The following is a 24,022-nucleotide window of genomic DNA, read 5'->3' on the forward strand; positions in this document are numbered from 1 at the left end:
AAACTTATTCCCCACTGCTGGGTAGTCCATCAGAGTAAATGTAAATGTTATTAAGAAATGATCAGACAGAAGGGAGTTTTCAGGGAATACTGTTAAGTCTTCAATTTCCATACCATAAGTCAGAACAAGATCTAAGATATGATTAAAGTGGTGGGTGGACTCATTTACATTTTGAGCAAAGCCAATTGAGTCTAATAATAGATTAAATGCAGTGTTGAGGCTGTCATTCTCAGCATCTGTGTGGATGTTAAAATCACCCACTATAATTATCTTATCTGAGCTAAGCACTAAGTCAGACAAAAGGTCTGAAAATTCACAGAGAAACTCACAGTAACGACCAGGTGGACGATAGATAATAACAAATAAAACTGGTTTTTGGGACTTCCAATTTGGATGGACAAGACTAAGAGTCAAGCTTTCAAATGAATTAAAGCTCTGTCTGGGTTTTTGATTAATTAATACGCTGGAATGGAAGATTGCTGCTAATCCTCCGCCTCGGCCCGTGCTACGAGCGTTCTGACAGTTAGTGTGACTCGGGGGTGTTGGCTCATTTAAACTAACATATTCATCCTGCTGTAACCAGGTTTCTGTAAGGCAGAATAAATCAATATGTTGATCAATTATTATATCATTTACTAACAGGGACTTAGAAGAGAGAGACCTAATGTTTAATAGACCACATTTAACTGTTTTAGTCTGTGGTGCAGTTGAAGGTGCTATATTATTTTTTCTTTTTGAATTTTTATGCTTAAATAGATTTTTGCTGGTTATTGGTGGTCTGGGAGCAGGCACCGTCTCTACGGGGATGGGGTAATGAGGGGATGGCAGGGGGAGAGAAGCTGCAGAGAGGTGTGTAAGACTACAACTCTGCTTCCTGGTCCCAACCCTGGATAGTCACGGTTTGGAGGATTTAAGAAAATTGGCCAGATTTCTAGAAATGAGAGCTGCTCCATCCAAATTGGGATGGATGCCGTCTCTCCTAACAAGACCAGGTTTTCCCCAGAAGCTTTGCCAATTATCTATGAAGCCCACCTCATTTTTTGGACACCACTCAGACAGCCAGCAATTCACGGAGAACATGCGGCTAAACATGTCACTCCCAGTCCGATTGGGGAGGGGCCCAGAGAAAACTACAGAGTCCGACATTGTTTTTGCAAAGTTACACACCGATTCAATGTTAATTTTAGTGACCTCCGATTGCCGTAACCGGGTGTCATTACTGCCGACGTGAATTACAATCTTACCAAATTTACGCTTAGCCTTAGCCAGCAGTTTCAAATTTCCTTCAATGTCGTCTGCTCTGGCCCCCGGAAGACAATTGACTATGGTTGCTGGTGTCGCTAAGAGGTGTGTAGTCTTACACACCTCTCTGCAGCTTCTCTCCCCCTGCCATCCCCTCATTACCCCATCCCCGTAGAGACGGTGCCTGCTCCCAGACTACCAATAACCAGCAAAAATCTATTTAAGCATAAAAATTCAAAAAGAAAAAATATAGCACCTTCAACTGCACCACAGACTAAAACAGTTAAATGTGGTCTATTAAACATTAGGTCTCTCTCTTCTAAGTCCCTGTTGGTAAATGATATAATAATTGATCAACATATTGATTTATTCTGCCTTACAGAAACCTGGTTACAGCAGGATGAATATGTTAGTTTAAATGAGTCAACACACCCGAGTCACACTAACTGTCAGAATGCTCGTAGCACGGGCCGGGGCGGAGGATTAGCAGCAATCTTCCATTCCAGCTTATTAATTAATCAAAAACCCAGACAGAACTTTAATTCATTTGAAAGCTTGACTCTTAGTCTTGTCCATCCAAATTGGAAGTCCCAAAAACCAGTTTTATTTGTTATTATCTATCGTCCACCTGGTCGTTACTGTGAGTTTCTCTGTGAATTTTCAGACCTTTTGTCTGACTTAGTGCTTAGCTCAGATAAGATAATTATAGTGGGCGATTTTAACATCCACACAGATGCTGAGAATGACAGCCTCAACACTGCATTTAATCTATTATTACACTCTACTGGCTTTGCTCAAAAAGTAAATGAGTCCACCCACCACTTTAATCATATGTTAGATCTTGTTCTGACTTATGGTATGGAAATAGAAGACTTAACAGTATTCCCTGAAAACTCCCTTCTGTCTGATCATTTCTTAATAACATTTACATTTACTCTGATGGACTACCCAGCAGTGGGGAATAAGTTTCATTACACTAGAAGTCTTTCAGAAAGCGCTGTAACTAGGTTTAAGGATATGATTCCTTCTTTATGTTCTCTAATGCCATATACCAACACAGTGCAGAGTAGCTACCTAAACTCTGTAAGTGAGATAGAGTATCTCGTCAATAGTTTTACATCCTCATTGAAGACAACTTTGGATGCTGTAGCTCCTCTGAAAAAGAGAGCTTTAAATCAGAAGTGCCTGACTCCGTGGTATAACTCACAAACTCGTAGCTTAAAGCAGATAACCCGTAAGTTGGAGAGGAAATGGCGTCTCACTAATTTAGAAGATCTTCACTTAGCCTGGAAAAAGAGTCTGTTGCTCTATAAAAAAGCCCTCTGTAAAGCTAGGACATCTTTCTACTCATCACTAATTGAAGAAAATAAGAACCCCAGGTTTCTTTTCAGCACTGTAGCCAGGCTGACAGAGTCAGAGCTCTATTGAGCTGAGTATTCCATTACCTTTAACTAGTAATGACTTCATGACTTTCTTTGCTAACAAAATTTTAACTATTAGAGAAAAAATTACTCATAACCATCCCAAAGACGTATCGTTATCTTTGGCTGCTTTCAGTGATGCCGGTATTTGGTTAGACTCTTTCTCTCCGATTGTTCTGTCTGAGTTATTTTCATTAGTTACTTCATCCAAACCATCAACATGTTTATTAGACCCCATTCCTACCAGGCTGCTCAAGGAAGCCCTACCATTATTTAATGCTTTGATCTTAAATATGATCAATCTATCTTTGTTAGTTGGCTATGTACCACAGGCTTTTAAGGTGGCAGTAATTAAACCATTACTTAAAAAGCCATCACTTGACCCAGCTATCTTAGCTAATTATAGGCCAATCTCCAACCTTCCTTTTCTCTCAAAAATTCTTGAAAGGGTAGTTGTAAAACAGCTAACTGATCATCTGCAGAGGAATGGTCTATTTGAAGAGTTTCAGTCAGGTTTTAGAATTCATCATAGTACAGAAACAGCATTAGTGAAGGTTACAAATGATCTTCTTATGGCCTCGGACAGTGGACTCATCTCTGTGCTTGTTCTGTTAGACCTCAGTGCTGCTTTTGATACTGTTGACCATAAAATTTTATTACAGAGATTAGAGCATGCCATAGGTATTAAAGGCACTGCGCTGCGGTGGTTTGAATCATATTTGTCTAATAGATTACAGTTTGTTCATGTAAATGGGGAATCTTCTTCACAGACTAAAGTTAATTATGGAGTTCCACAAGGTTCTGTGCTAGGACCAATTTTATTCACTTTATACATGCTTCCCTTAGGCAGTATTATTAGACGGTATTGCTTAAATTTTCATTGTTATGCAGATGATACCAACCACCAGTAGAGGCAAGCAAGAGTCAAAAACACAAGGCTCATACATCACTGAAGCTGTTAAGACTGCCAACATCAATCAGCACATTACCACGCACTGGCGACGGTTTGGTGAATCTGGATGAAATTTTTGAACAGTTTGAGAATTTGTCCCAGATTTCATATCTGGTGCTGATGATGGCTCTAACTACTATGTATACCAGGTTTGTTCAAGATTCACAAAGATGGATCAAGAAGGTACTATGATGCTTCAAAACATGCCCCCATTTGCTATTTGGGATTCAGCGTGAAGGAATGGCACTCTGTGGAATTTGTTTTTTTAGGGGGGATTAGATGAGATTTATTGTCATTGTCATTACACGAGTGCAACAATAACGAAATTACATTTACACTCCAATTACCTCAGACAACACACAGCAATTAATCCACAATTATTACTTGTTTACCGTAATAATGGCACACATCAGAATTAAAGACAACACATACGAGATCTGTTAGAAAACTATCCGACCTTTTTATTTTTGTTAAAAACTGTATTGATTTGAATCATGTGCGCTTGCATCAGCCAAGCTTGAACCTTCGTGTGCATGCGTGAGTTTTTTCACGCCTATCGGTTGCGTCATTCGCCTATGGGCAGGCTTTGAGTGAGCACTGGTCCTCCCCCCTCGTCGGATTTTCATTGTCAGGGAAATGGCTGAGCGATTGGAGCAGCGCTGAATCAAATTTTTCCAGAAACTGTGAGAGACAGACAGGTGGAAACCATTTGGAAGATTCAGACGTCTTTTGGTGGCTTTTCAGTCGAGTGAGTGTCTGAGAAATTGTGTAACAGCTGGGCATGTCACAACTTGTCCTGTGAGACTTCCAACATGGACGTGGTTTTTGTTGTGCGCCATTGCGGCTCCGTCCCGACGCGCGAATTCCTCCGCACGTCTTTCATTACAAAATCTCCTGTAACAGTGGAATGTGCCGCAAAAGTGCTGATGTACACCTCTTCTGCAATTTCTCTGGTACTCAGATGACGTCCCGGATCAACACAGCATTCACTTTGGAAATGATCTGGTCGTTTCAGCCTGTCGATTGCCGCTCTGAGCGCGGCGCACCCTGCGCTGCTCTGGGCCATCTTTAATCCAGTTGTAATGGTCCTTAATCTGTGTGACGCCCAGAGTATCCTCACCGAAAGCCGTCTGAATCTTGTGAATGGTTTCCACCTGTCTGTCTCTCACAGCGCATTCAGCGCTGCTCCAATCGCTCAGCCATTTTCCTGACAATGAAAATCCAACGAGGGGGGTGGACCAGTGCTCACTCAAAGCCTGCCCCCAGGCAAATGACGCAACTGACAAGCGTGAAGAAACTCACGCATGCGCACGAAGGTTCAAGTTTGGCTGATGCAAGCGCACATGATTGAAATCCATATAGTTTTTTAAAAAAATAAAAAGGTCGGATAGTTTTCTAACAGACCTCGTATACATTTGACATTGTTCATGTGCACTAAACTTGAAGCAGTCCGTCATCCGAATCGAGGCAAAGTGGGTGAAGGCTGCAGCAGGAGGGGCCCGCACTGTGCCGAATAGCCCCATTACAGATATAACTGACAAAAAGTCATTTTGCTAAGAAAATATGTCATGGGAATGGTTAAGCTGTCATTGTTTTGTGTGAACCAGCAGGCGTTTTGCGCTGACTGGTTTCCCTTAATGATTGTTTAATGAAGCACAGCCAAAGATGTAAGCTCTCCCACGTGTCTGTCGATTTCAAAAGCCGAGGGCCCAAAGAGATGAACATCACTACCAGGACAAGTGAATGTCTCTACAAGTTCCACATTTTCACCACATACAGATGTACTTCTGATGGCTGAGTCCATGAAGTCATTCAAAGCCTAAAATCACAGCCTTGATCCAGGACATTTGCAAAGCCACACACTCCGACTTCTTATTCAGCCTCTCAAGTGCTACAGTCCGGGAATCTGCAATCTGTTCCACAAAGATCGCATGAAAATTAATGTGGAACATTAGTGAGAAATAAACTGTAATACTCTGTTATAGTGTAATAATGTTTTTTTTCAAAGAACAAGTTGTATGTAATTTGTCAAAGATTATTTTAGAAAAGGGTGTTTTCAGCATAATTTCCCTCTCAGTATTGCAAAAATGCATAAGCTCCATAAAAACATAATTTTTTAAATCTATAGTTGGATAAAATATTCAGTAATTCTCACTCGATATTTTTAAGTCTATTCATTTTTAATTAAAATTGTTTAAATGTCATCTGAAATGAATGAACATAATTGCAGAATGTACATTTTATCAAATGTGATGCATGCTTTTACAATATGTTTTCAAATTGTTATTTTTTTTAATTTAGTCATCTTGTCTATCCTTGTCACTGACTTAGTAGTTGAGAGACGCAGTATAAGAAAGTGGAGCTATCAAACTGCGTTGCTTGGCTCAAATATCCGTCTATTCACTGAGAGAAGGCACAATTTAAAAGACAGTTTTGTGGGCTCTTGAAACTGATTGTGGCTTGATCAACCATGAATCATGAATAAACACTTTTTTTATACCCACCCCCCAGTTTTTTGGAACTAACCTGTTTTATGTGGACACGGTTTCAGTTTTCCTTGTCTTTCCTAAACACAGCACCCCCTGGCTGGTGGGGAGTGGGGGGTAGGCTCCACTGATCCATTTCCTGGCTGCCCTCCCGGGGCTCTAATTGAAAAATTTGGGTGGCCCTGCTTATTTGTTTTTGCTAGAATGTGCTGATTGTTTTTTTGAGGCTTTTCCTCAGTGCTGCTGCGCGGCAGACCTCGGGGTGAATCCGGCGACGGGGGTCAAAGCTCGCCTTGTTTGGAAAGTGGCACTTCTCTCTCACCCGCGTGGTAGCCTTCTCTCGGCCCTGAGGCCCATTGGCATCAGACTGGGATGGTCCAAGGGACTGAGGCCAAATGCAAAAATCTCTGTATCGAGTCAAGCTTGAATCATTATGTGTGTGAACTGTCTACAGCAGTGATAGTTTGTCTGTAATCATTGTCAAATGTGGCAAACGTTGATAGTTTGCAACCATCTGAATTTCCACAGTACTTCATGATAAATGCTAAAATTACTGTAATTTCTAGGAAGTGATGTGGATAGGGGGAACGACAAAACAAAGTATAAGGGCTCTCATCAAGATGGTTTGGCCCTACTTGTGTAGCTCTGTATATAAAATAAATTTGGAATTACTCATTTGTTTATAAATGTCCCCAGTTTGGATTCTGTGTAACAAATGCAACAAGAATTTGGTCATTCGCAGGTCATTTAAATCCTATATTTCATAGCAAATGTAATTTATTTATTTATTATTTTTTTTAAGTTTTAAAAAGTTCTTCATTCTTTTCTGCATAGAGAATGTTAGTTACATAACTTAAAGCTGTATTACCTTTGGATTTTTTTAAGATTTAAACCATAAAAATTATTTTCTTTGGCACTAGTATCATTTCATTTCTTAGCATTTAAATAAGGGATTCATATGATGATATTGCCAATATGATCAAAATTAATGCTGTCTAGAAACAATTTAGAATTTTGACCCCTGGTTGGTAGAAATTCAAGTGATCAGACACCTTCAATTTATTTTCATTTATATAGCACCAAATCACAACAGAGTTGCCTCAAAGCGCTTCACACAGATAAGATCTAACCTTATCAACCCCCAGAGCAACAGTGGTAAGGAAAAACTCCCTCTGAGGAAGAAACCTCAAGTAGACCAGACTCAAAGGGGTGACCCTCGGCTTGAGCCATGCTACAAACATAAATTACAGAACAATTCACGGGTAAATATACAAGAAATGCTATTGGCACACAGGACAGGAGGATTGCCAACACGAATACAACTCCCATCTCTGGATGGAGCTGCACCTTAAACAGAGAGAAAAAAACAGAATCAGGCATCAGAAAGACAAAAAATACTGTATAATTTGCCAGCATTAAACAACAAGAAAAACAGAGAAATACTAAGGTGAACGCCGGCCACTAGCCCTAAACTTCACTAAAAGACCCAGACTTTAGGTAAAGTTGAGGCCACGGCCCACTCCAATTACTAATAAATGAATTAAAAGAGTAAAAAGCATAAAACAAAACTGTACCAGTATGCTAGTCATATGAAAGGGAAAATAAGTGCATCTTAAGTCTGGACTTGAAAATCTCCACAGAATCTGACTGTTTTATTGACGCAGGGAGACCATCCCACAGAACGGGCACGATAAGAGAAAGCTCTATGACCCACAGACTTCTTGTTCATCTTAGGGACACAAAGTAGTCCTGCACCCTGAGAACGTAAAGCCCGGGCTTTATGTTCTCAGGGTGCAGGGCTTTAGCTGACCTAATTAAACGTAAGGTTTTAATTAGGTCAGCTAGGTAGGGAGGTGTCAGTCCATGAATAGTTTTATAGGTTAGTAGCAGAACCTTAAAATCTGATCTCACTGGGACAGGAAGCCAGTGAAGGGATGCCAAAATGGGTGTAATGTGTTTGAACTTTCTGCTTTGTGTCAAAAGTCTGGCTGCAGCATTTTGAACCAATTGGAGACCCCTAATTCTAGATTGCGGTAAACCAGAAAATAGAACATTGCAGTAGTCCAATCTAGAAGAGATAAATGCATGGATCAGGGTCTCAGCATCAGCCATAGACAGGATGGGACAAATCTTCGCTATATTTCGCAGGTGGAAGAAAGCAGTCCTAGTAATATTTCTAATGTGGAGGCCAAAGGACAACGAAGGATCAACACCTTGACCTACATTTGGTAGCGATATCACAGATCACGTGGGGGCTTCCCCCTAAGGATGTTGGGAAGGATACGCCGACTGCCAATCAGCGTAAAGAAAGGCAGGGTGATGTCAGCTGGCTGCTGGCTTGAACAAAATAAACCAGAATGGTGGAAAATGCTTTGTAGCAGCTTATTTCTGTATAAATCTAATATGTTTCTCATATATTTTAAATGGAAAATACAATAATCGCCATAGAATTCCCTCCAGATAAATATGTTTGAGGTTAAATTATATTTTGTAGCATGTTAACAAAAATCAACAGTCATTATAATGCTTTGTATTTTTGTTTTAGTTTGTGAATTTTGAAAGGCTGTCCAGCTTTAAAGCGCTAAAACCTTTTTTGGGGAAGTCGTTCTATCTAGTATAAATTAATTGGGGGGGAAATTGGTTTATTAATCACTGATTTAAAATAATGGCAGTCTTAATTGCAGGCGTGGTTTGTATTGTTTTACTACGACTATAATTTTTTTGGCGCTTTGTTTGTGTGAGTACCATTCTCACGCTGCCAGTGTTTTCATGTAAAAGTGCAGAGGCGGCACTGTTCCAGCCTGGCCCACGAGGTTCACATCTCTCCATTTAATCGTGTCATTTCACAACACTGACTTTTTTCACTTACCAAATCCTCTGAAAGCATCTTCCTGCATTCGTGGTCCCACACTTCATATTTCAGTTTGTTATTCCAGGATTTTTATGTGGGAAATTGAGAAATTCATGCTTTCACTGAGCCTAAGCCTGAAAAAGCACATGAGACTGACAAACAAACAAACAGCCATCCCTAAAGATAACAAACCCTGCGGGCAGAAATCATGAAGGTAGGATAGTGATCCAGACACACACGCCTGGTCGCTGTGTTTCACTGTCACGAAGGATCGCTTGCAGTGGATTCGCTGACTTGTGAAACAGAACCAACACTTTTGGTATTCATATGATCTCTGTAGGCATGAGAAAATGATGCCAAATTTTGTGGGACAAAATTCTCTATCTTGCATTGCAGTTTACGTTCCCTGAGGAGGTTCAAATGTTGCTCGTGTCAGACTTGTCAACAAATACACTGATTTACAGAAATCTTTGTTAATGCTCGTGGCCTGGCCTGCAGTACAAACGACAGCTGGCCGTGCTAGTTGAAATGCAGTCATCTTGCTTTTTTATTTAGACTGTTCTAAAGAAATGGCAAAATGTCTTAAACTGTTTCTTCCTTGTATTTATTAGTAATAATCAAGGTTTTGTTCTACATAAAGTACAGACTGGTACTTTAAATCTCATCAGTGTATGTTGTAAAACTTTCTAATCTGTACACCTGACTTCCATGCAAACCCCACCACAGTGTCTTGTTTTTTAAGACTATTAACATGTTTTTATTTGTCATTCTTGCAAGTATCTGTAATATATCTAGCTAGGGTCACTTTGCAACTGTTTTGGGGAAAAATAACCCCAAAAAACATTTGACTGTCTGGCTGATAAACAACATTTAATTTTGTTTTTCTCTTGCTTTTTTTAGCATGAGTTTTCAGTACAACAATTCAGGTTGCCAGCTTCTTGCATGGGAACATATACACTCATTTATTGTTCCCTGTTACAGTGTATGTCACATTGTGGTACATCACAAAAACTTGCACCCCAGAGATGATGTACCAATGATGCAGGGCAGCTGTTTATGGAATGTCACTAGTTGAGGTATAGTTAAGATGTAGTTACTATTTAGTCATCTATTTCTTTGAATGTATTTGATATCAAGTCCATTAATGATGCACAGACATGTTACGTCATGATTTGTGAACGTCACGCTCTATAGCATTCCAGTTGTTACAGAATCAGCTTGCAACTATACCATGAGTTAGAGTGCACTGTTGTTTGGTTCTCACAATACATCTTGGTTTCAACACTTCAAGCAGTAGCAAACAGTTCCAGCAAATCTCTCTTAGTTGCTGTACGTCACGTTTTATGTCACATTTTTGTGTATCTTGTATTGGACCAGAAATGCGGACATGCCGTTGGAAGAGTATTAGTTTTAAGGAAGTAGACTAGTCAAAGTGTGGTTCAAGAATCTTCAAAAATATATATATATTTTTTTTTTTTTGCCTGCGGCAAGGTGTTGATTCAGCTGTGTCTCCACACTGAGGCTATATTAAGCTGTGAAACTTCACAGGTTAATAATCCACATAGTACCTTTCAAAATGGTATATTACATTACATATTTCAAGCTACCCCTACTTCTTTGAGTTGTTCTGATGCAAATAACCTGAATAAAAACATCTTTGACTGTTCAGTCATTATGAAAAATTGACGCAAAGCTTACAATTTTGCTGTGGATTCTGACCAGATACCATTATATCAAACTGGGGTTCAAACAGACCCCATAACAACAGTGATTATGAAGCCCACAGTGTTTAATCAAACTGGATCAATGCAAGTGAAATTGAAGATAATTTTGTAGGTGACAATTACATAAAATTTCACCTGTATAAGTTTACTGCTTTGGAAAATGTATTAAATATACCCCTTGGGGTTTCCTTGAACTCCAGGTGTACTAATTAGAGTTATCGTTTAATTATTCCTTAATTAGATGTCTGCTTTTTAACAAGTTTAAAGCTTCTCAAAACTGGCTATAAACTGGCAATAATTTGAGAAACATGTTTTGACTGCTTTTCAAAGACCAGCTGTACATCGCTAGATTTTAACCCTGTGCAATTGAGATGCAGGTTGATAATGTAATTCACTCTTTTGCATGTGTTTCTGTCCAAAATAACTCAGAAAGAGGTGAACATATTTTCACAAAACTTTGTCAACTTTCTTGGCTGAGTGCCTCGAGATGATTAACAATATATAACAGTTGCAACAAGGCAACTTATGGTTGAGCATTTCCCACCGTGGGTAAACAAAGCATTTGTGTATATCTCACAATCGTCATCCAGAAAAGGACAGACACACAGTCGGAATGAGATTCTGTTGGCTTCAAAAGCTCATAGGGTGGGGAAACCTATGGTTATGCATATCAGTTTTCAGATAAACCGGATAAAGTGTTTGAGTTATAGGACTGAAAGTAAAAGCATGATTGCGGACATATGCATGCACACAGGGAGTGCAGCTCTATATCCCCTGTCCCGGTGTATCCCCTGGTGCCGAATAATATATACAGTATCAGTAATATGCATTCCAAACTCATTGTTTTGTTTTTGGACACTAAACCTCTTATTTCCATAGCATGGATATTTCTGTTTTCATTAAATCTCAGGCTCATGTAAATCCTCACGAACTACACAATTCCATCTCACCCTGTTGACCTCTTTGCTGACATGAGTGAAAGAACATTGTATGAGTTCCACGTGTTTCCACCACTTTAATCATGCATTTGTTGCCACTGTGGTGTGCAGTTCACAGACTTGCTGTTATCACTTACTTTTGCAAACCCTAACTAGTTAAACCATAACCTTGTATCCCAGAAGCTCATGGTTTGAAACCTGATCCTGACCTTGGAAAACCTTAGTGTCCATGGAAACAGGGTTATTCTGTTGTTCTACCATGGTTTTGTTTTAAATGTGACTGAATTTTCAACATACTCAAAAATACCTTTTTCTTTTTTCTTTTCTTTTTTTCCCGCCACAAACTTCAACATAGTTTGATAATCCCTTGCCTTTCCACCGAGTCCGTAATGTTGTGTATGCAGTCATATCACCTGCAGGTTTAGTCGTGGGCATGCTAATGTTGTTTTTGCACACATCACATGGTATATACGTCCAACTATGTCGCGTCATAAACTGCATGCTATACTGCCACGTTATGTCATCAAATCATGCATCTCTTGCATTCTGGGGCAACCGTGACCTTCACAAAGCTTCCGAGGTGTATGTGTGTGAAAGTGAGAACATGGCTTTAAAGGTCACAGAGGAGCACTGACTCACTCCTTGTTTAAGCAAGTGCCATCTGCTGGCTGGAAGTGTTATCGCATAGTTCATTTTCATTTGGAAGCGATACATAGATTAAGTACTGGATTTTGTTAACAGTTCTTGAAAATTGTGAAACTGTTCAACTGAGAACTTCCATTAACTGTAAAATCTTTACTTTAGTCTATGTCTACTGTGCACAGCGTCCTGATACAGTTTGTCGTAATTTGAGATACGTGCACTGTCAAGTCCCTGTTTCAGCGTCTAATGCATGTCATGGCAGAATTCATGCGTTCCCATGAAGATTAAAACCTTTTTTGCTTCAATCATTAGGCCTAGTATACATTTTATCAGTAAATAGTACAAAAGCGCTAACTTTGTGCAGTTAGCAGTAGCACACATGCAAATTAGCGGAATTATGGAAGTGGATTAGCACAGCTGCATATTCTTATTGGACTGCTCGTGTGCATGTTTTAGTATATCAGGGTCTTTCCATCTTTGTCCATTTTCACTCCACAGTGTAATAAATCATGCTACTAATAGTTCACTCGAAGTATGACTGCTCAGTTACTTGGACTGTTACGCCACCTTGTGGTCATTGGATTGTTGTGGGATGTGTATCAGATATGATGGGTGACAAAACATCTTGGCATACATACTGTAGTAATATGTATGATTCAGATATCATGCATCGTTTTTGCCCACCATGCGAAATGTGAGGCAGACTGCTGAAGGCTGCGTCTGTGATCAGGAGGATAATGTTTTTTTTAGTTCATTGCATTCACTGAAGCTTTGATGGAATCTAGTATTTGTGTAATGTTGGGGAGCATGGACTGAAATAGTCTTCGTATGGGGGTGCTGAGCTCGAGGCTCTGAGGGGAGGAGATGTGCTGCCTAAATAGGTTCCTTTGTGCACCCACACTTACCAATCACTGCCATATGTGCATCATGAAGAGGTCTTCACAATGCTGAAAACTTTGGAACGGTGCACACCTCCCCAAGCCCACTCCCAGTCCAAGGTTAATTTAGACCCGATCCAAAGTGCACTGGATGAAAACAGATCCAAATAGAGAGGGAACACAAGCTGCCAATTTAATAGCCTACGGGTAATTAAAGAAATCAGACTCTAAAACGGTTATCAAGAAAATTTTATTTTGATGATGCTGGTTCATTATGTTTCTGAGAAAAAGACTAATTGCATAATATTTTCAGGTGCACTTGAAATGTAAATTAATAGATTTACACTCTTATCCTTACCAATGCTCATGAGCTTTGGGTAGTGACCAAAAGAACCAGACCGTGGATACAAGCAGCAGAAATGAGCATCCTGTGTAGGGTATCTGGGCTTACAATCGGGGACAGGATGAGAATATCTTGGAGCAACTCTGGCTCCTTTGCATTGAAAGTAGCTGCAGCCAGCTAAGGTAGTTCGGGCATCTGGTGAGGATGCCCCCTACTCACCTCCTCAGAAAGGTCCGACTGCGGGGAGGCAGTGGGGAAGACCCAGGACACTCTGGAGGGATTACATCTCCCGGCTGATTTGGGAAAGACTAATAATCCCAGGGGAGGACCTAGAGGGTGTGGCCAAGGTTAAGGAAGTGTGGGATGTGCTGCTTACTCTGCTGATACTTTGGCCCGTACCAGGATAAGCACGAGAAAATAAATGAATGAATGAACAAATGTAGAAGTAAAAAGTCATGATTGAAAACGTTAAATTATTTATGCAGTCATACTGCTTAACCCCACTTTAAGAAAAAGCAAAGCTTGTGAAATTCTTCTGAAGGTGTCTTACATGATCTTGCGGGGGGGAGTTAACCACAAAATTTGCTGCATCCACAACTAGGGATGGGTATTGATAAGATTTTATCTATTGATACCATTATCGATTCTGCTTACCGACCCGATTCCTTATTGATTCCCTTATCGATAGCTCTTGTGAATGTTATGTGTACTAAAAGTAGGCTTTACAGGTTTTCTATGTCAACATTTTATTGAGTCTTTAAATAAATATTGGGATGAATGTCTTTTCATACCTCTGAGCTGAGCTCTTGCAGCTGGCTGTGCTGCACGTCAGGATGTAATTCATAAAGAATGCAGGACGTCTCATTTGGGAAGAAAAAAACATTTTAGTCGATTGTAGTTTATTGTCTGTATTACACCGTTTGGAAAGAGGTGTCATTTTATTTAAAGCAGCAATTTGTCTTGAAGTTATTAATTCTGCCCGGACTCTGTTTCAACAGAGAGCGGCGCAGAGTTTGGAGCTTTGCCAATGGAACGGAGGACGATTATTGTTTCTTGACTGCAACAAGACAAGAGTCCCAGTTAGTGACTTTAATCCACACAAAAGTGAGTCACGGTTGACATATTTTAATGGCTTTGAGAGGGGTTAAGAAGCGGACTTGCCGCTTCTGAGGAATTATTATTACTATTATTGCTGTTGTTGCTTTTATTATTATTAATATATAAACAAAATAAATTTAAAAAAATTACAATTTTTAATATATTTGACTCTTTTACGACAACAAACACTGAGCCATTAATTATTATACAGAAAACAAATGCACACAAACGTGCTGAGATGCGAACAGCTAATGCTAACTTTAACATTGAAAACACCATAAACATGCTAACCCGTTAGCATCGGTCCTGTTTTTATTTAAGTTATAAAATACATTGATCAACTGTTTCAGAAGACCATAACAGGTTGGTTTAACAAAAAGGTAAATATTACTCACAGACATATGCTCTTTAGGGTTTTAGCGGGGAAAATTAAGAAAAAGCGAAATAAAACAAAGAACCAACAAGCCAGCGGATCGAAGCATTGCTTCATTGCTTCACACTTGAAAGTGGAGTCGCGCTGCAGAAGCGATTGATTGCAGACCTGCTGCAGGGTCTGTAATCAATGTAGAGAAATGATCATTTTCCCGACAAACACCCTAAAAACAACGGCCGGTCTGAAGGACCGATAAGGGAATCATTAAGCAAAAAGACTGTTGATATCGGTGGATCGAATCATTTCTTAACGATACGTGAAAAGAACCAGTTCTCGATACCCAACCCTATCCACAACACCATGGAACTGCCTTTTGTCCTGGATGGCAACCACCCAGGCAGAAAACTCGTCTGTTCCCACATCTATATATACCACTTGAAGTTTAACATTTGGTGTTGGATTGTTGCTATGAGCTAAAACAATAAATTTATTTATTAAGGAAAAAAAAGTTGTGTATTTTTTGAATAATTTAATTTTTTAAAATTTAAATAGAAATGCATGGATCGGGAGGTCTGGGTGGCTTTGTTTGAGCTGCTGCCCCCGCGACCCAACTCCGGATAAAGCGATAGAAAATGGATGGATGGATGGAAATTCAAAGATGTGTCTCCAGACTTTTCCCGATTCCCATTTCCTGTTTTCAGACATTTAAAATTTTATTTAGTATGTTAAAAAAATAAATAAGTGGAGATGCATTAGTGACTGACCTGGCATTGATTAAATCACTGATTGATTAGTGCTGTCTGTTTGGCTGGGACTATGGTCTTCCCCTGCTGGATTTGGCCATCTGTTGTTGTGAACTTTGGACTATAAGGTTGCTTAGCTGCAACATTTCTATCACTGCATGCTTTGACAATTCTGTGTCGTTTGGTTTAATTCAATCAATCAATCAATTTTATTTATATAGCGCCAAATAAATAAAATTGATTGATTGATTGATTAATTGTGTTTTGTTAGCATGGCTGAAGCACATGGTCACCCCACTGAGTCTGGTCTGCTTGAGATTTCTTCCTATAATTAAAAAAAAAAAAAGGTGGAGGGTGTTTTTTTTTTTTTTTTTTTCCCGCCACTGTCACCAGTGTTCTTGTTTCTGAGGTTATGTAAGGTTTTAGCCGTAGCTTGTGTGTAGTGCTTTGGGGCAACTTTTGTTGTGACTTGTTGGCATTGTTTAAATAAATTGAATAAAAAGCGTTGGCAGATAAATAAATAAGTAAACTATCAATTGGAGAAAAGATGTGAGATCAATAAAGTCTTATCTTATGTACCTTGGGGCTCTGGGACGATGCAAAGGATATTTCTCAGAATGTTTGTCTTTTCAAATTCAAAATGCTTATAGCTTAATTTTAAAAGGTAGATTATATATGTGTCTGTGTAAATGTAAATCTGTATATTTTTGTGATATGCCAAAGTTTATATTTCAATTTGTTTTTCCAGGATATTAAATTTAAGTGGTTTGTGTAAAAAAAGATTTGTCAAACGCTTTAATGAACATGCTTTTTGTGTCTTTGTCATCTGGTTAAGTAGGCATTTGCTGCTTGTTGCAGTACTAAAATTGTGAACCTCCGACATTCATGGCTACCACAAGATCAGAGCCAGCCCAACAGTGTATTAGTCAGCCTCTAAGCTAAACAAACCTGTCTTTTTAGTGTTCTTACCAAAGAGGGGGAGACTGGATCGGGATGTGGTGGTTGGCGGGGATAAACGGCATCATGGTTGGATGAGAATCCAGTGAAGGAAAATGGACTAAATCTGGTTCTGTGTTGTCATTGATTAAATTTAGCTTGCAAAGTACAACATGCCTTGATGCACGTTGGAGTAGGTCATAATATTCTGTGGATCTTCTGATGCCCCCTAGAGGTTCATGTTTTTATAGCTCTTATGGAAAATGCCACCTACGTCATAATTTTCCAGCTCCAGAAACTTTTCCTCTTAATGCTACTTTGAGGAAAATTGAATTCTGTGTATAACTTTGTAGCTTACATTTTTTTTGCAGGGTATTTCTGATGGCACATGATGGGAGACTTGTGCAAGAGACTTAATGTGCTTGTGTGCATGCATGCGCACATTTGTATGCGCACACCAGTGTTGCAGAGAGGGATCTGGGCAGTGTTCCCGTGTCCATGCACGGCCCCAGAGTAAAGTAAACACAGCGGCTCTTTTCTCATCCCAGCCGTCAGCAGGCTCTCCCCAGGCCCACGCCAGAGACCACACACCACGACCACACACTGCCCGGACCTCTCCACAGATCCTTCCACATACTCGCACAGACCACACAACATAAGCTCGGGGCCCTCGCACGCAAGCTAGCTGAGCTGTCGTTCCACCCGGCCCGTCTGTGTGGGCAGGCTCTAAAAGACTCTAACTAATGACGATTTTCATTATCTGTTCATCTCATGATTGTTTGCAAGATAAAGCGATTGTTTTTGTCTCTAAAATGCATGAAAGTTGTATGTTTTTGTTTTTAAGCTGACATCTTTTTTTTTTTTTTTACTTAAACTGCTGACTCTTAATTAAAAAAAACAAAAGAACAGCAGATTCAGAATTCTCTCGTAGAAAATAAAAACGCTGTGTCCGGTGGACCTCACTGCTCCCACTCTAAACATGTGGGATTGCTGAAGGATAAATGAGCTCTTGTTTTAAGCCTGTTAACCTCTTTATCGTTTTCCTGCCAGGTCCATGGCCTCTCTATTTCCGTCAGACAGGGAAGTTTACCTGATAGGTTCCTGCTCCTGCAGTCTTCTCAGTGTGTGAAATGTTTTGTACCTGAGGACAGATGACATTTCAAGAGACGCGTGGCTTTGGGAGGTGGATCGTCTTTGTAGAAGCTTTTCAAATTACTAATGCGGCAGCACAGTCCTCTGATCAGATACCCATTGGCATGCATAATATATTCAAAGAGTAAGTTGTGCTTGTCAGGGGAAATTCTGTCCTCCCGTACGTCTCTGCAGTGATTCAGCCACTAACAATTGGCAATAGGCCATTGGCTCCTCGGTGCTGAGCACAATGGGCCTTTTGCATTTTCAATGGGCCATTTCCAGTTTTCACAGGCTTTTTTTTATGTTTAATGATATATGACTAAACCCTTTTGAACGCGTGTTCATTGTGAATGCGACTTGACCAATGAATGTCTGTCACATTATTGTAAACTGTTGTATGGTCGGCAATGTCATAAAAGTATTATGGCCACTGTCAAAACAAGCAGGACAGTCATCTCAATACAACGCTTTTTCCATGTCCCCGGGACATTAAATGTTTAAAGCGTGTTGAGACAGCTTTTGGATGCATTACAGGTACACAGTGTTACTTCGTATGGTTACTGTATTATTGATGCGGACTGTCATCTCAGTTGAATCACTGCTTCTGGCAAACTTTTGTATCTTAAAACTCAAGAACCATAGAATTCTTAATCTAAATTGTATCAATTTATTACTGGGAGGTGAAGGCATTTCTGACATTTATAAATGGCTTTTTTTTTAAACTGAATTTTGTTTCACAAGTAGGAAATGTACCAGTAGCCCTGAAATGCTCACGTCTCCCACTTGATGGAGACAAAAGCTGCTCAAATGTGCAGCAAAGTTTTGATTGCTTATTCATTTAAGAAGGTAACTTTTGGCAAAAATTAGATGGACTGACAGCAAGAAATCAACTTACAAATGTGTCCCTGACCTTATGGACAACTTGGTTATTAAAACAAAAACAAATGAAAGCAGAGATTTCTGACATCTGCTAATCTGAATCCGGGTCACCTCTAAAATTCAGTGAAGTCTTGCATGCCCTAATATCTGTGGTGCAGATTTGATGAGAATCCATGAAGTTGTTTTGATCTAATGCTTAAAAGCCTATAAAGTGAAATCCTGAGCCACAATCCGGATCTGGATCCGGATTAGAGCCTGATCAATATATCGGCCGGCTGATATTAGCCGATATAAGCCCTTTTCAAAGTACTCACTATTGGCCAAAATTTTGCAGATAGAACTCGATAATTTCTCATAAACAGAACAGTTACTGAAATAATGTTTGTCGGCAATGTAAAATGTCTCTCTCTAATCCAGATCTCCTCCAAAATTCAGTGGAGTCTGCCATGGTCTAATATCTATCTGTGGTGCAAATTTGGTGAGAATCTGTGAAGTAGAGCTTAAACAACTAATCGAGTTAATCGATTAAAATCGATGATTAAAAAAGTTGTCAACTAATTTAGTCATCGATTAGTTGCTAAATAACTTTGTTTTACCGCAGATGTTTCGTTTCTTTCATATAATCAACCAAGCTTTGCTTTGAATCTTGAACCAATGAAGGAGTGCTTCGAGCTGCTGCTTCATTGGTTTTCTTTGTTTTATTTCGCTTTATCTTAATTTTTCCCCACTAAAACCCTAAAAAGCATATGTCTGTGAGGAAAATTTACCTTTATGTTAAACTGACCTGTTATGGTCTTCTGAAACAGTTGATAGATGTATTTTATGCTAACGCAGATGCTAACATGTTAGCATGTCTATGGAGTTTTCAATGTTAAAGTTATCATTTAGCTGCTGGCATTTCAGCATGTTTATGCATTTGTTTTCTGTATAATAATTAATGGCTCAGCGTTTGTTGTCGTAAAAGAGTCAAATGTATTACAAATTATAATATTTTTAAATTTATTTTTATTTATATATTAATAATAGCAACAGTAATAATAGTAATAATAACTAATAATGCTACAATACAATTTTAGAGAAAGAGACATGAATCACATGTCACTGTGAAATGACCACATAGTTTACAAATTATACAGAGAATGTTGCACATATAATGAGTCAGGCTACAGTTTTTGATTTAGGCTTTATGGTTAACTGGTTATGCTAACTGCTCATTTGCAGCAACAAAAATACCTCTTTTTTCACCATATATTTTATAACATATGTTTCAATGTTTTATGGCAACTCAGCACTTTGATAAAGCAATGTCATTTGAAATAATTATTTTTGTTCTTTATTATAAACTGTTTTATTCTTTATTATTTTATATTTCAACAGCCAAGGGACATTTGACAATTTGTTGATTTTCAAGTATTTTAAGTTTTCAAATAATGTTCTGTTGTTAAATAAAGTGATGGAAGGAGAGAAAAATTTGTTTCCCTGGCACATTTAAAAAAATTCCCCGCTAATCCGATTCATTGATTAATCGTGTCGAAACCCCATCAAATTCATCGATGATCCAAATAATCGTTTGTTGGAGCCCTACTGTGAAGTAGTTTTGACGTAATCCTGCTAACTGACAGACAGAGAAATAAGACGCCAATGATTTTATGTCCTTGTAGGACGTAAAAAAAATCCTGCCTTAAACTATACAGGTTATACAGTATGTGGTATTCCTTTTTGTCTACCTGCAGGCACTATAAGTCAAAAAGTGGCAGATACAGCATAATAAAATTTTGACGTGGATTGAGATCTTTGTCTTTAATCACCTCTCCACAAAATCTTCTTGAAGCGTATTGCCTGATGAGTGTGTCACCTCCAGTTTAACACAATAACTAAACATACATGCATATATATATATATATATATATATATATATATATATATATATATATATATATATATATGTATAAAACAAGTATAACTCACCAAATTTAAAAGGATAAATTGATTACATATTGACGAACTGATGCACCTGGTCAGTCCTAAAAGTGAATTTGTTTTGCTTATGCATGCGCTATAGACCTGTCTGCCGCCTACTGAACACTGACACCTACTGGATGATTGGTGGATGCTGGATGGAATGGACTGCATTTCTGTTGTGCTTTTACATCTGCTTCAGATGCTCAAAGCACTTTACTATTATGCCTCACATTCACACAAACACACACTGATGTCATGGTGCTGCCATGCAAGGCGCTCACTACACACCGGGAGCAACTTGGGGATTAAAGACCTTGCCCAAGGGCCCTTAGTGATTTTCCGGTCAGGCTGGGGTTTTGAACTGAGGATCCTCTGGTCTAAAGCCCAACTCTTAACCACTAGACTAGACCATCACCTCCCCTTACGGAAGGTGGAAATTAGGAGCATGTGTGGATGTTGCATGTAGCCTAGAAGAGCTTGGTTTGTTGCAGGAAATAACCTCATCATCACATTTGTGATGGAAATTAGGAGCCGGTGTGGATGAAGTAACATGTATGGTAAATGGACTGCATTTTATATAGCGCTTTTCCATCTGCATTAAACACTCAGTGCTTTACAATAATGCCTCACATTCACCTAGATGTCAGGGTGATGCCATACAAGGCACCCACTACATACCGGGTGCAATTATCTTATATCTTGAGACAAACTTGTCTGTCAGTTTTGCTTAAATTTGTCACTTCTACAAAGTACAGTTTTGCAATTACAAATATTAGAGAAGCGCGGTACGGCAGTGGAATGAGCTGAATGGCAAAAGAAATGTGAAGGCAAGTGGATAGTTGTTGCTGGGTAATATTTTTCTACCCCCCCCCAAAAAAGCCAGAAAGTGCAGTTATTTAGAATTTAATCACAGTATTAAAATGATGAATGTTGTTGGGGTCCAGTACAAGGTCACATGTGCCCCAATCTCTATGTACATCTGGATTTGCATCAGGAAGGTCATCCCGTGTGAAACTTGCACCAAATCCATGTCAGCCCAGGGAAAACAGGAGCAGTCATATTAAAGCTATTAAAGATGATTAATACAGAAAGTTGTCTCACCAATGATCTCTACAAACAGGAGATTTGCATTAGTTATCATTAATTAGATTCTTTGTTGTTTTCTCCTATTTAATCTTTTTCTCCTCATTTTGAACTCCTTCAGTGCCATTGCTGTACAGCTGTTTTTAATTTAACAATCATACGTTAGCAAAGTTTGTATTATCGTATTAAATCAAAAAAGGCGCTCTGATTCTCAAGCATGAGATACGAAAAAGTTAAGATAATTAAACTCGGGTGTCTGCTGTTGAAATATTTTATTTTCTCATGATGAAACTTTCGATCTGCTGCGCAGATTAACATGGTCTTTTTCCTTTGAGCAGTTTCAGATTGTGGTAGTTAAAGCTGCAGTTGGGTCGGTGCAGGTCCAGTCCATGTGAACTCTGCAGGGTTTGTGGAAAACATCTTTTGGCTGTGGAGGAAAAGGCGGAAGTTTTACACGAGCCGATCAGTAGAGTCCCGATTACTCTTTTATTTGATTGCTGGCAGTAATTTATTAGCGAACATCTGTGCTGCTGAAATACATCCTTTTATTTTTTTTTTCATTTGGAATCTTTCCTTCTCTTCCTTTGCTCGGCTCCAACATGAAGTGATTTGCATGGCTTGGTACCATAATCTGCACTGTATTGTGGGGGTTTATGCGGAATGATTGAGGATTCCGGGTTTATTTATCCTTCACTGTGAGGTTTACATTCTTTCTTTCCTCGCTGCTCTCCTTCATACTTGGCTCCCTTCTCCACTTTTCCCCATTATCTGGAAGATAACTGCTGCAGTGCGTGCATTATTTTCAGACCTACAGGGTGGCAAATGTGCACGAGCAGCCAGTCAAATGCGTACATGTTTTAAAGCTCTGTTGCTCTAAACATGTGGCTGATGGCTTTTTTTATTTATTTTAGTTTTTTATTTAGTCATATAAAAAGAGGGCAGGAGATTCCCCACCAGCTAGTATAACCTGTTGCTTTAGTTTCCCTGAGGAGCTTGTGGATGTTTTGCATCCTTTGTAAAATCCTTTACAAAATGCTATGTACAGTACTATTAATAATAATAAAATATACATAGAATTTTTTGTTTTCGTCATTTCTGATTCTGCACAACATCTGTGCATTTATGGATAACCTTTCTGTTGTCACTCATGTTTACTTTACAGAAGATTTAGAACCACCACAAAGTTTAGCAAAGATCTTTAACTGCTCATCTGTTCTTCAACAAATTTTAATACTCAAGTAATTGTTTTAAATTTATTTAAGAGACAATTAGTTATCTGTATGAGGCTCTGGACAATTATGATCAAAGTTTTGTTAATATTTACTGACATTTTTTGAAACTAAACAATTAGTTGCGATAACTAGCAAAGATCATCATGAGGTGTCATATTATTGTTTTGTCTTTTTGGTATTTATTGATAGTTTTTTTTTTAAGTGCATAAATGGCTAGAACTCACTGTCGTACCTCAAACTAATACCTGATTTTAATTATTTATTTGCTTTTGACACTACTCAATACATATGTACTGCCCACCGTAATAGCAGCACAGAAACCAACAAGACAAAGGCTGCACGACATGGAATTTGTTCTGAAAACATGACAACAGAAGACAATGAGACGTGGGATTTGATCAGTTACGAGCTGACGGATAAGCTATCAGTCTCACCGTATGGGCAGTACACAAAATCAAAAGTAGTCATTTGGAGAAAGACCATAAAATAATGCAACAACTTTAAGTTATAAATAGCTTTATAGATAACTAAACTTTATAACTTAATAAATGGCACTAAATTGTTGCAGAGCTATCGCTTATTTTACTGTTCATAATAGTTTTGTTTTTTTAGCACTGGTTTGTTTGTTTATGATAAAAAAAAAGTGTGTGTCCTGAGTTCTGTTTCTATGTGCCTGCGATTTAATACAGGTCTCTCTTTTTCTGTCTAGGCACTGATTGACCTTGTGTTTCCATCAGCCTTAAGCCACCATGTCTCGAGGGCGTCAGCCCCCACTGGTCACAGGCATCTCACCCAAAGAGGGACCGGCCTGGACCAAAGTCACCATCCGTGGAGAAAACCTGGGTACTGGCCCAGCCGACCTCATCGGTAATAAATCAGTTTATAAGCAAGTAACTGCACTCTTTGTTCCTTAATAAAATTGCATTTATGTTTTTAGATTGCTGTTTTATGAAGACATCTGTGTTATAGAAAATACTGCCTTTGTTTTTTTTCTGAATCTGTAGAGGTATTTAATTTTGGCTTACCTGTCAAAATAAATGTAATGTGCACGTTAGTGTAAAGATTAACCATTCTGTAATTTAAATGAGCTGATTTTCAAAAATTA

At 38.9% G+C, this 24,022-nt stretch overlaps 1 protein-coding gene across 1 annotated transcript in view; it reads left to right on the plus strand.

Annotated features, from left to right (window-relative positions):
* Positions 1-1,079: 1,079 nt before the first annotated feature.
* exoc2 (exocyst complex component 2) overlaps positions 1,080-24,022 on the plus strand; it is a 107,243-nt gene continuing 84,300 nt past the window's right edge. The window contains 3 exon segments of the mRNA XM_034179372.1: positions 1,080-1,092; positions 3,201-3,205; positions 23,627-23,784. Of these exon segments, the coding sequence (XP_034035263.1) occupies positions 23,667-23,784 (118 nt within the window). The 5' untranslated portion in view covers positions 1,080-1,092; positions 3,201-3,205; positions 23,627-23,666.

The sequence above is a fragment of the Thalassophryne amazonica genome, chromosome 10, assembly GCF_902500255.1.
Source record: "Thalassophryne amazonica chromosome 10, fThaAma1.1, whole genome shotgun sequence".
NCBI lineage: Eukaryota > Metazoa > Chordata > Actinopteri > Batrachoidiformes > Batrachoididae > Thalassophryne > Thalassophryne amazonica.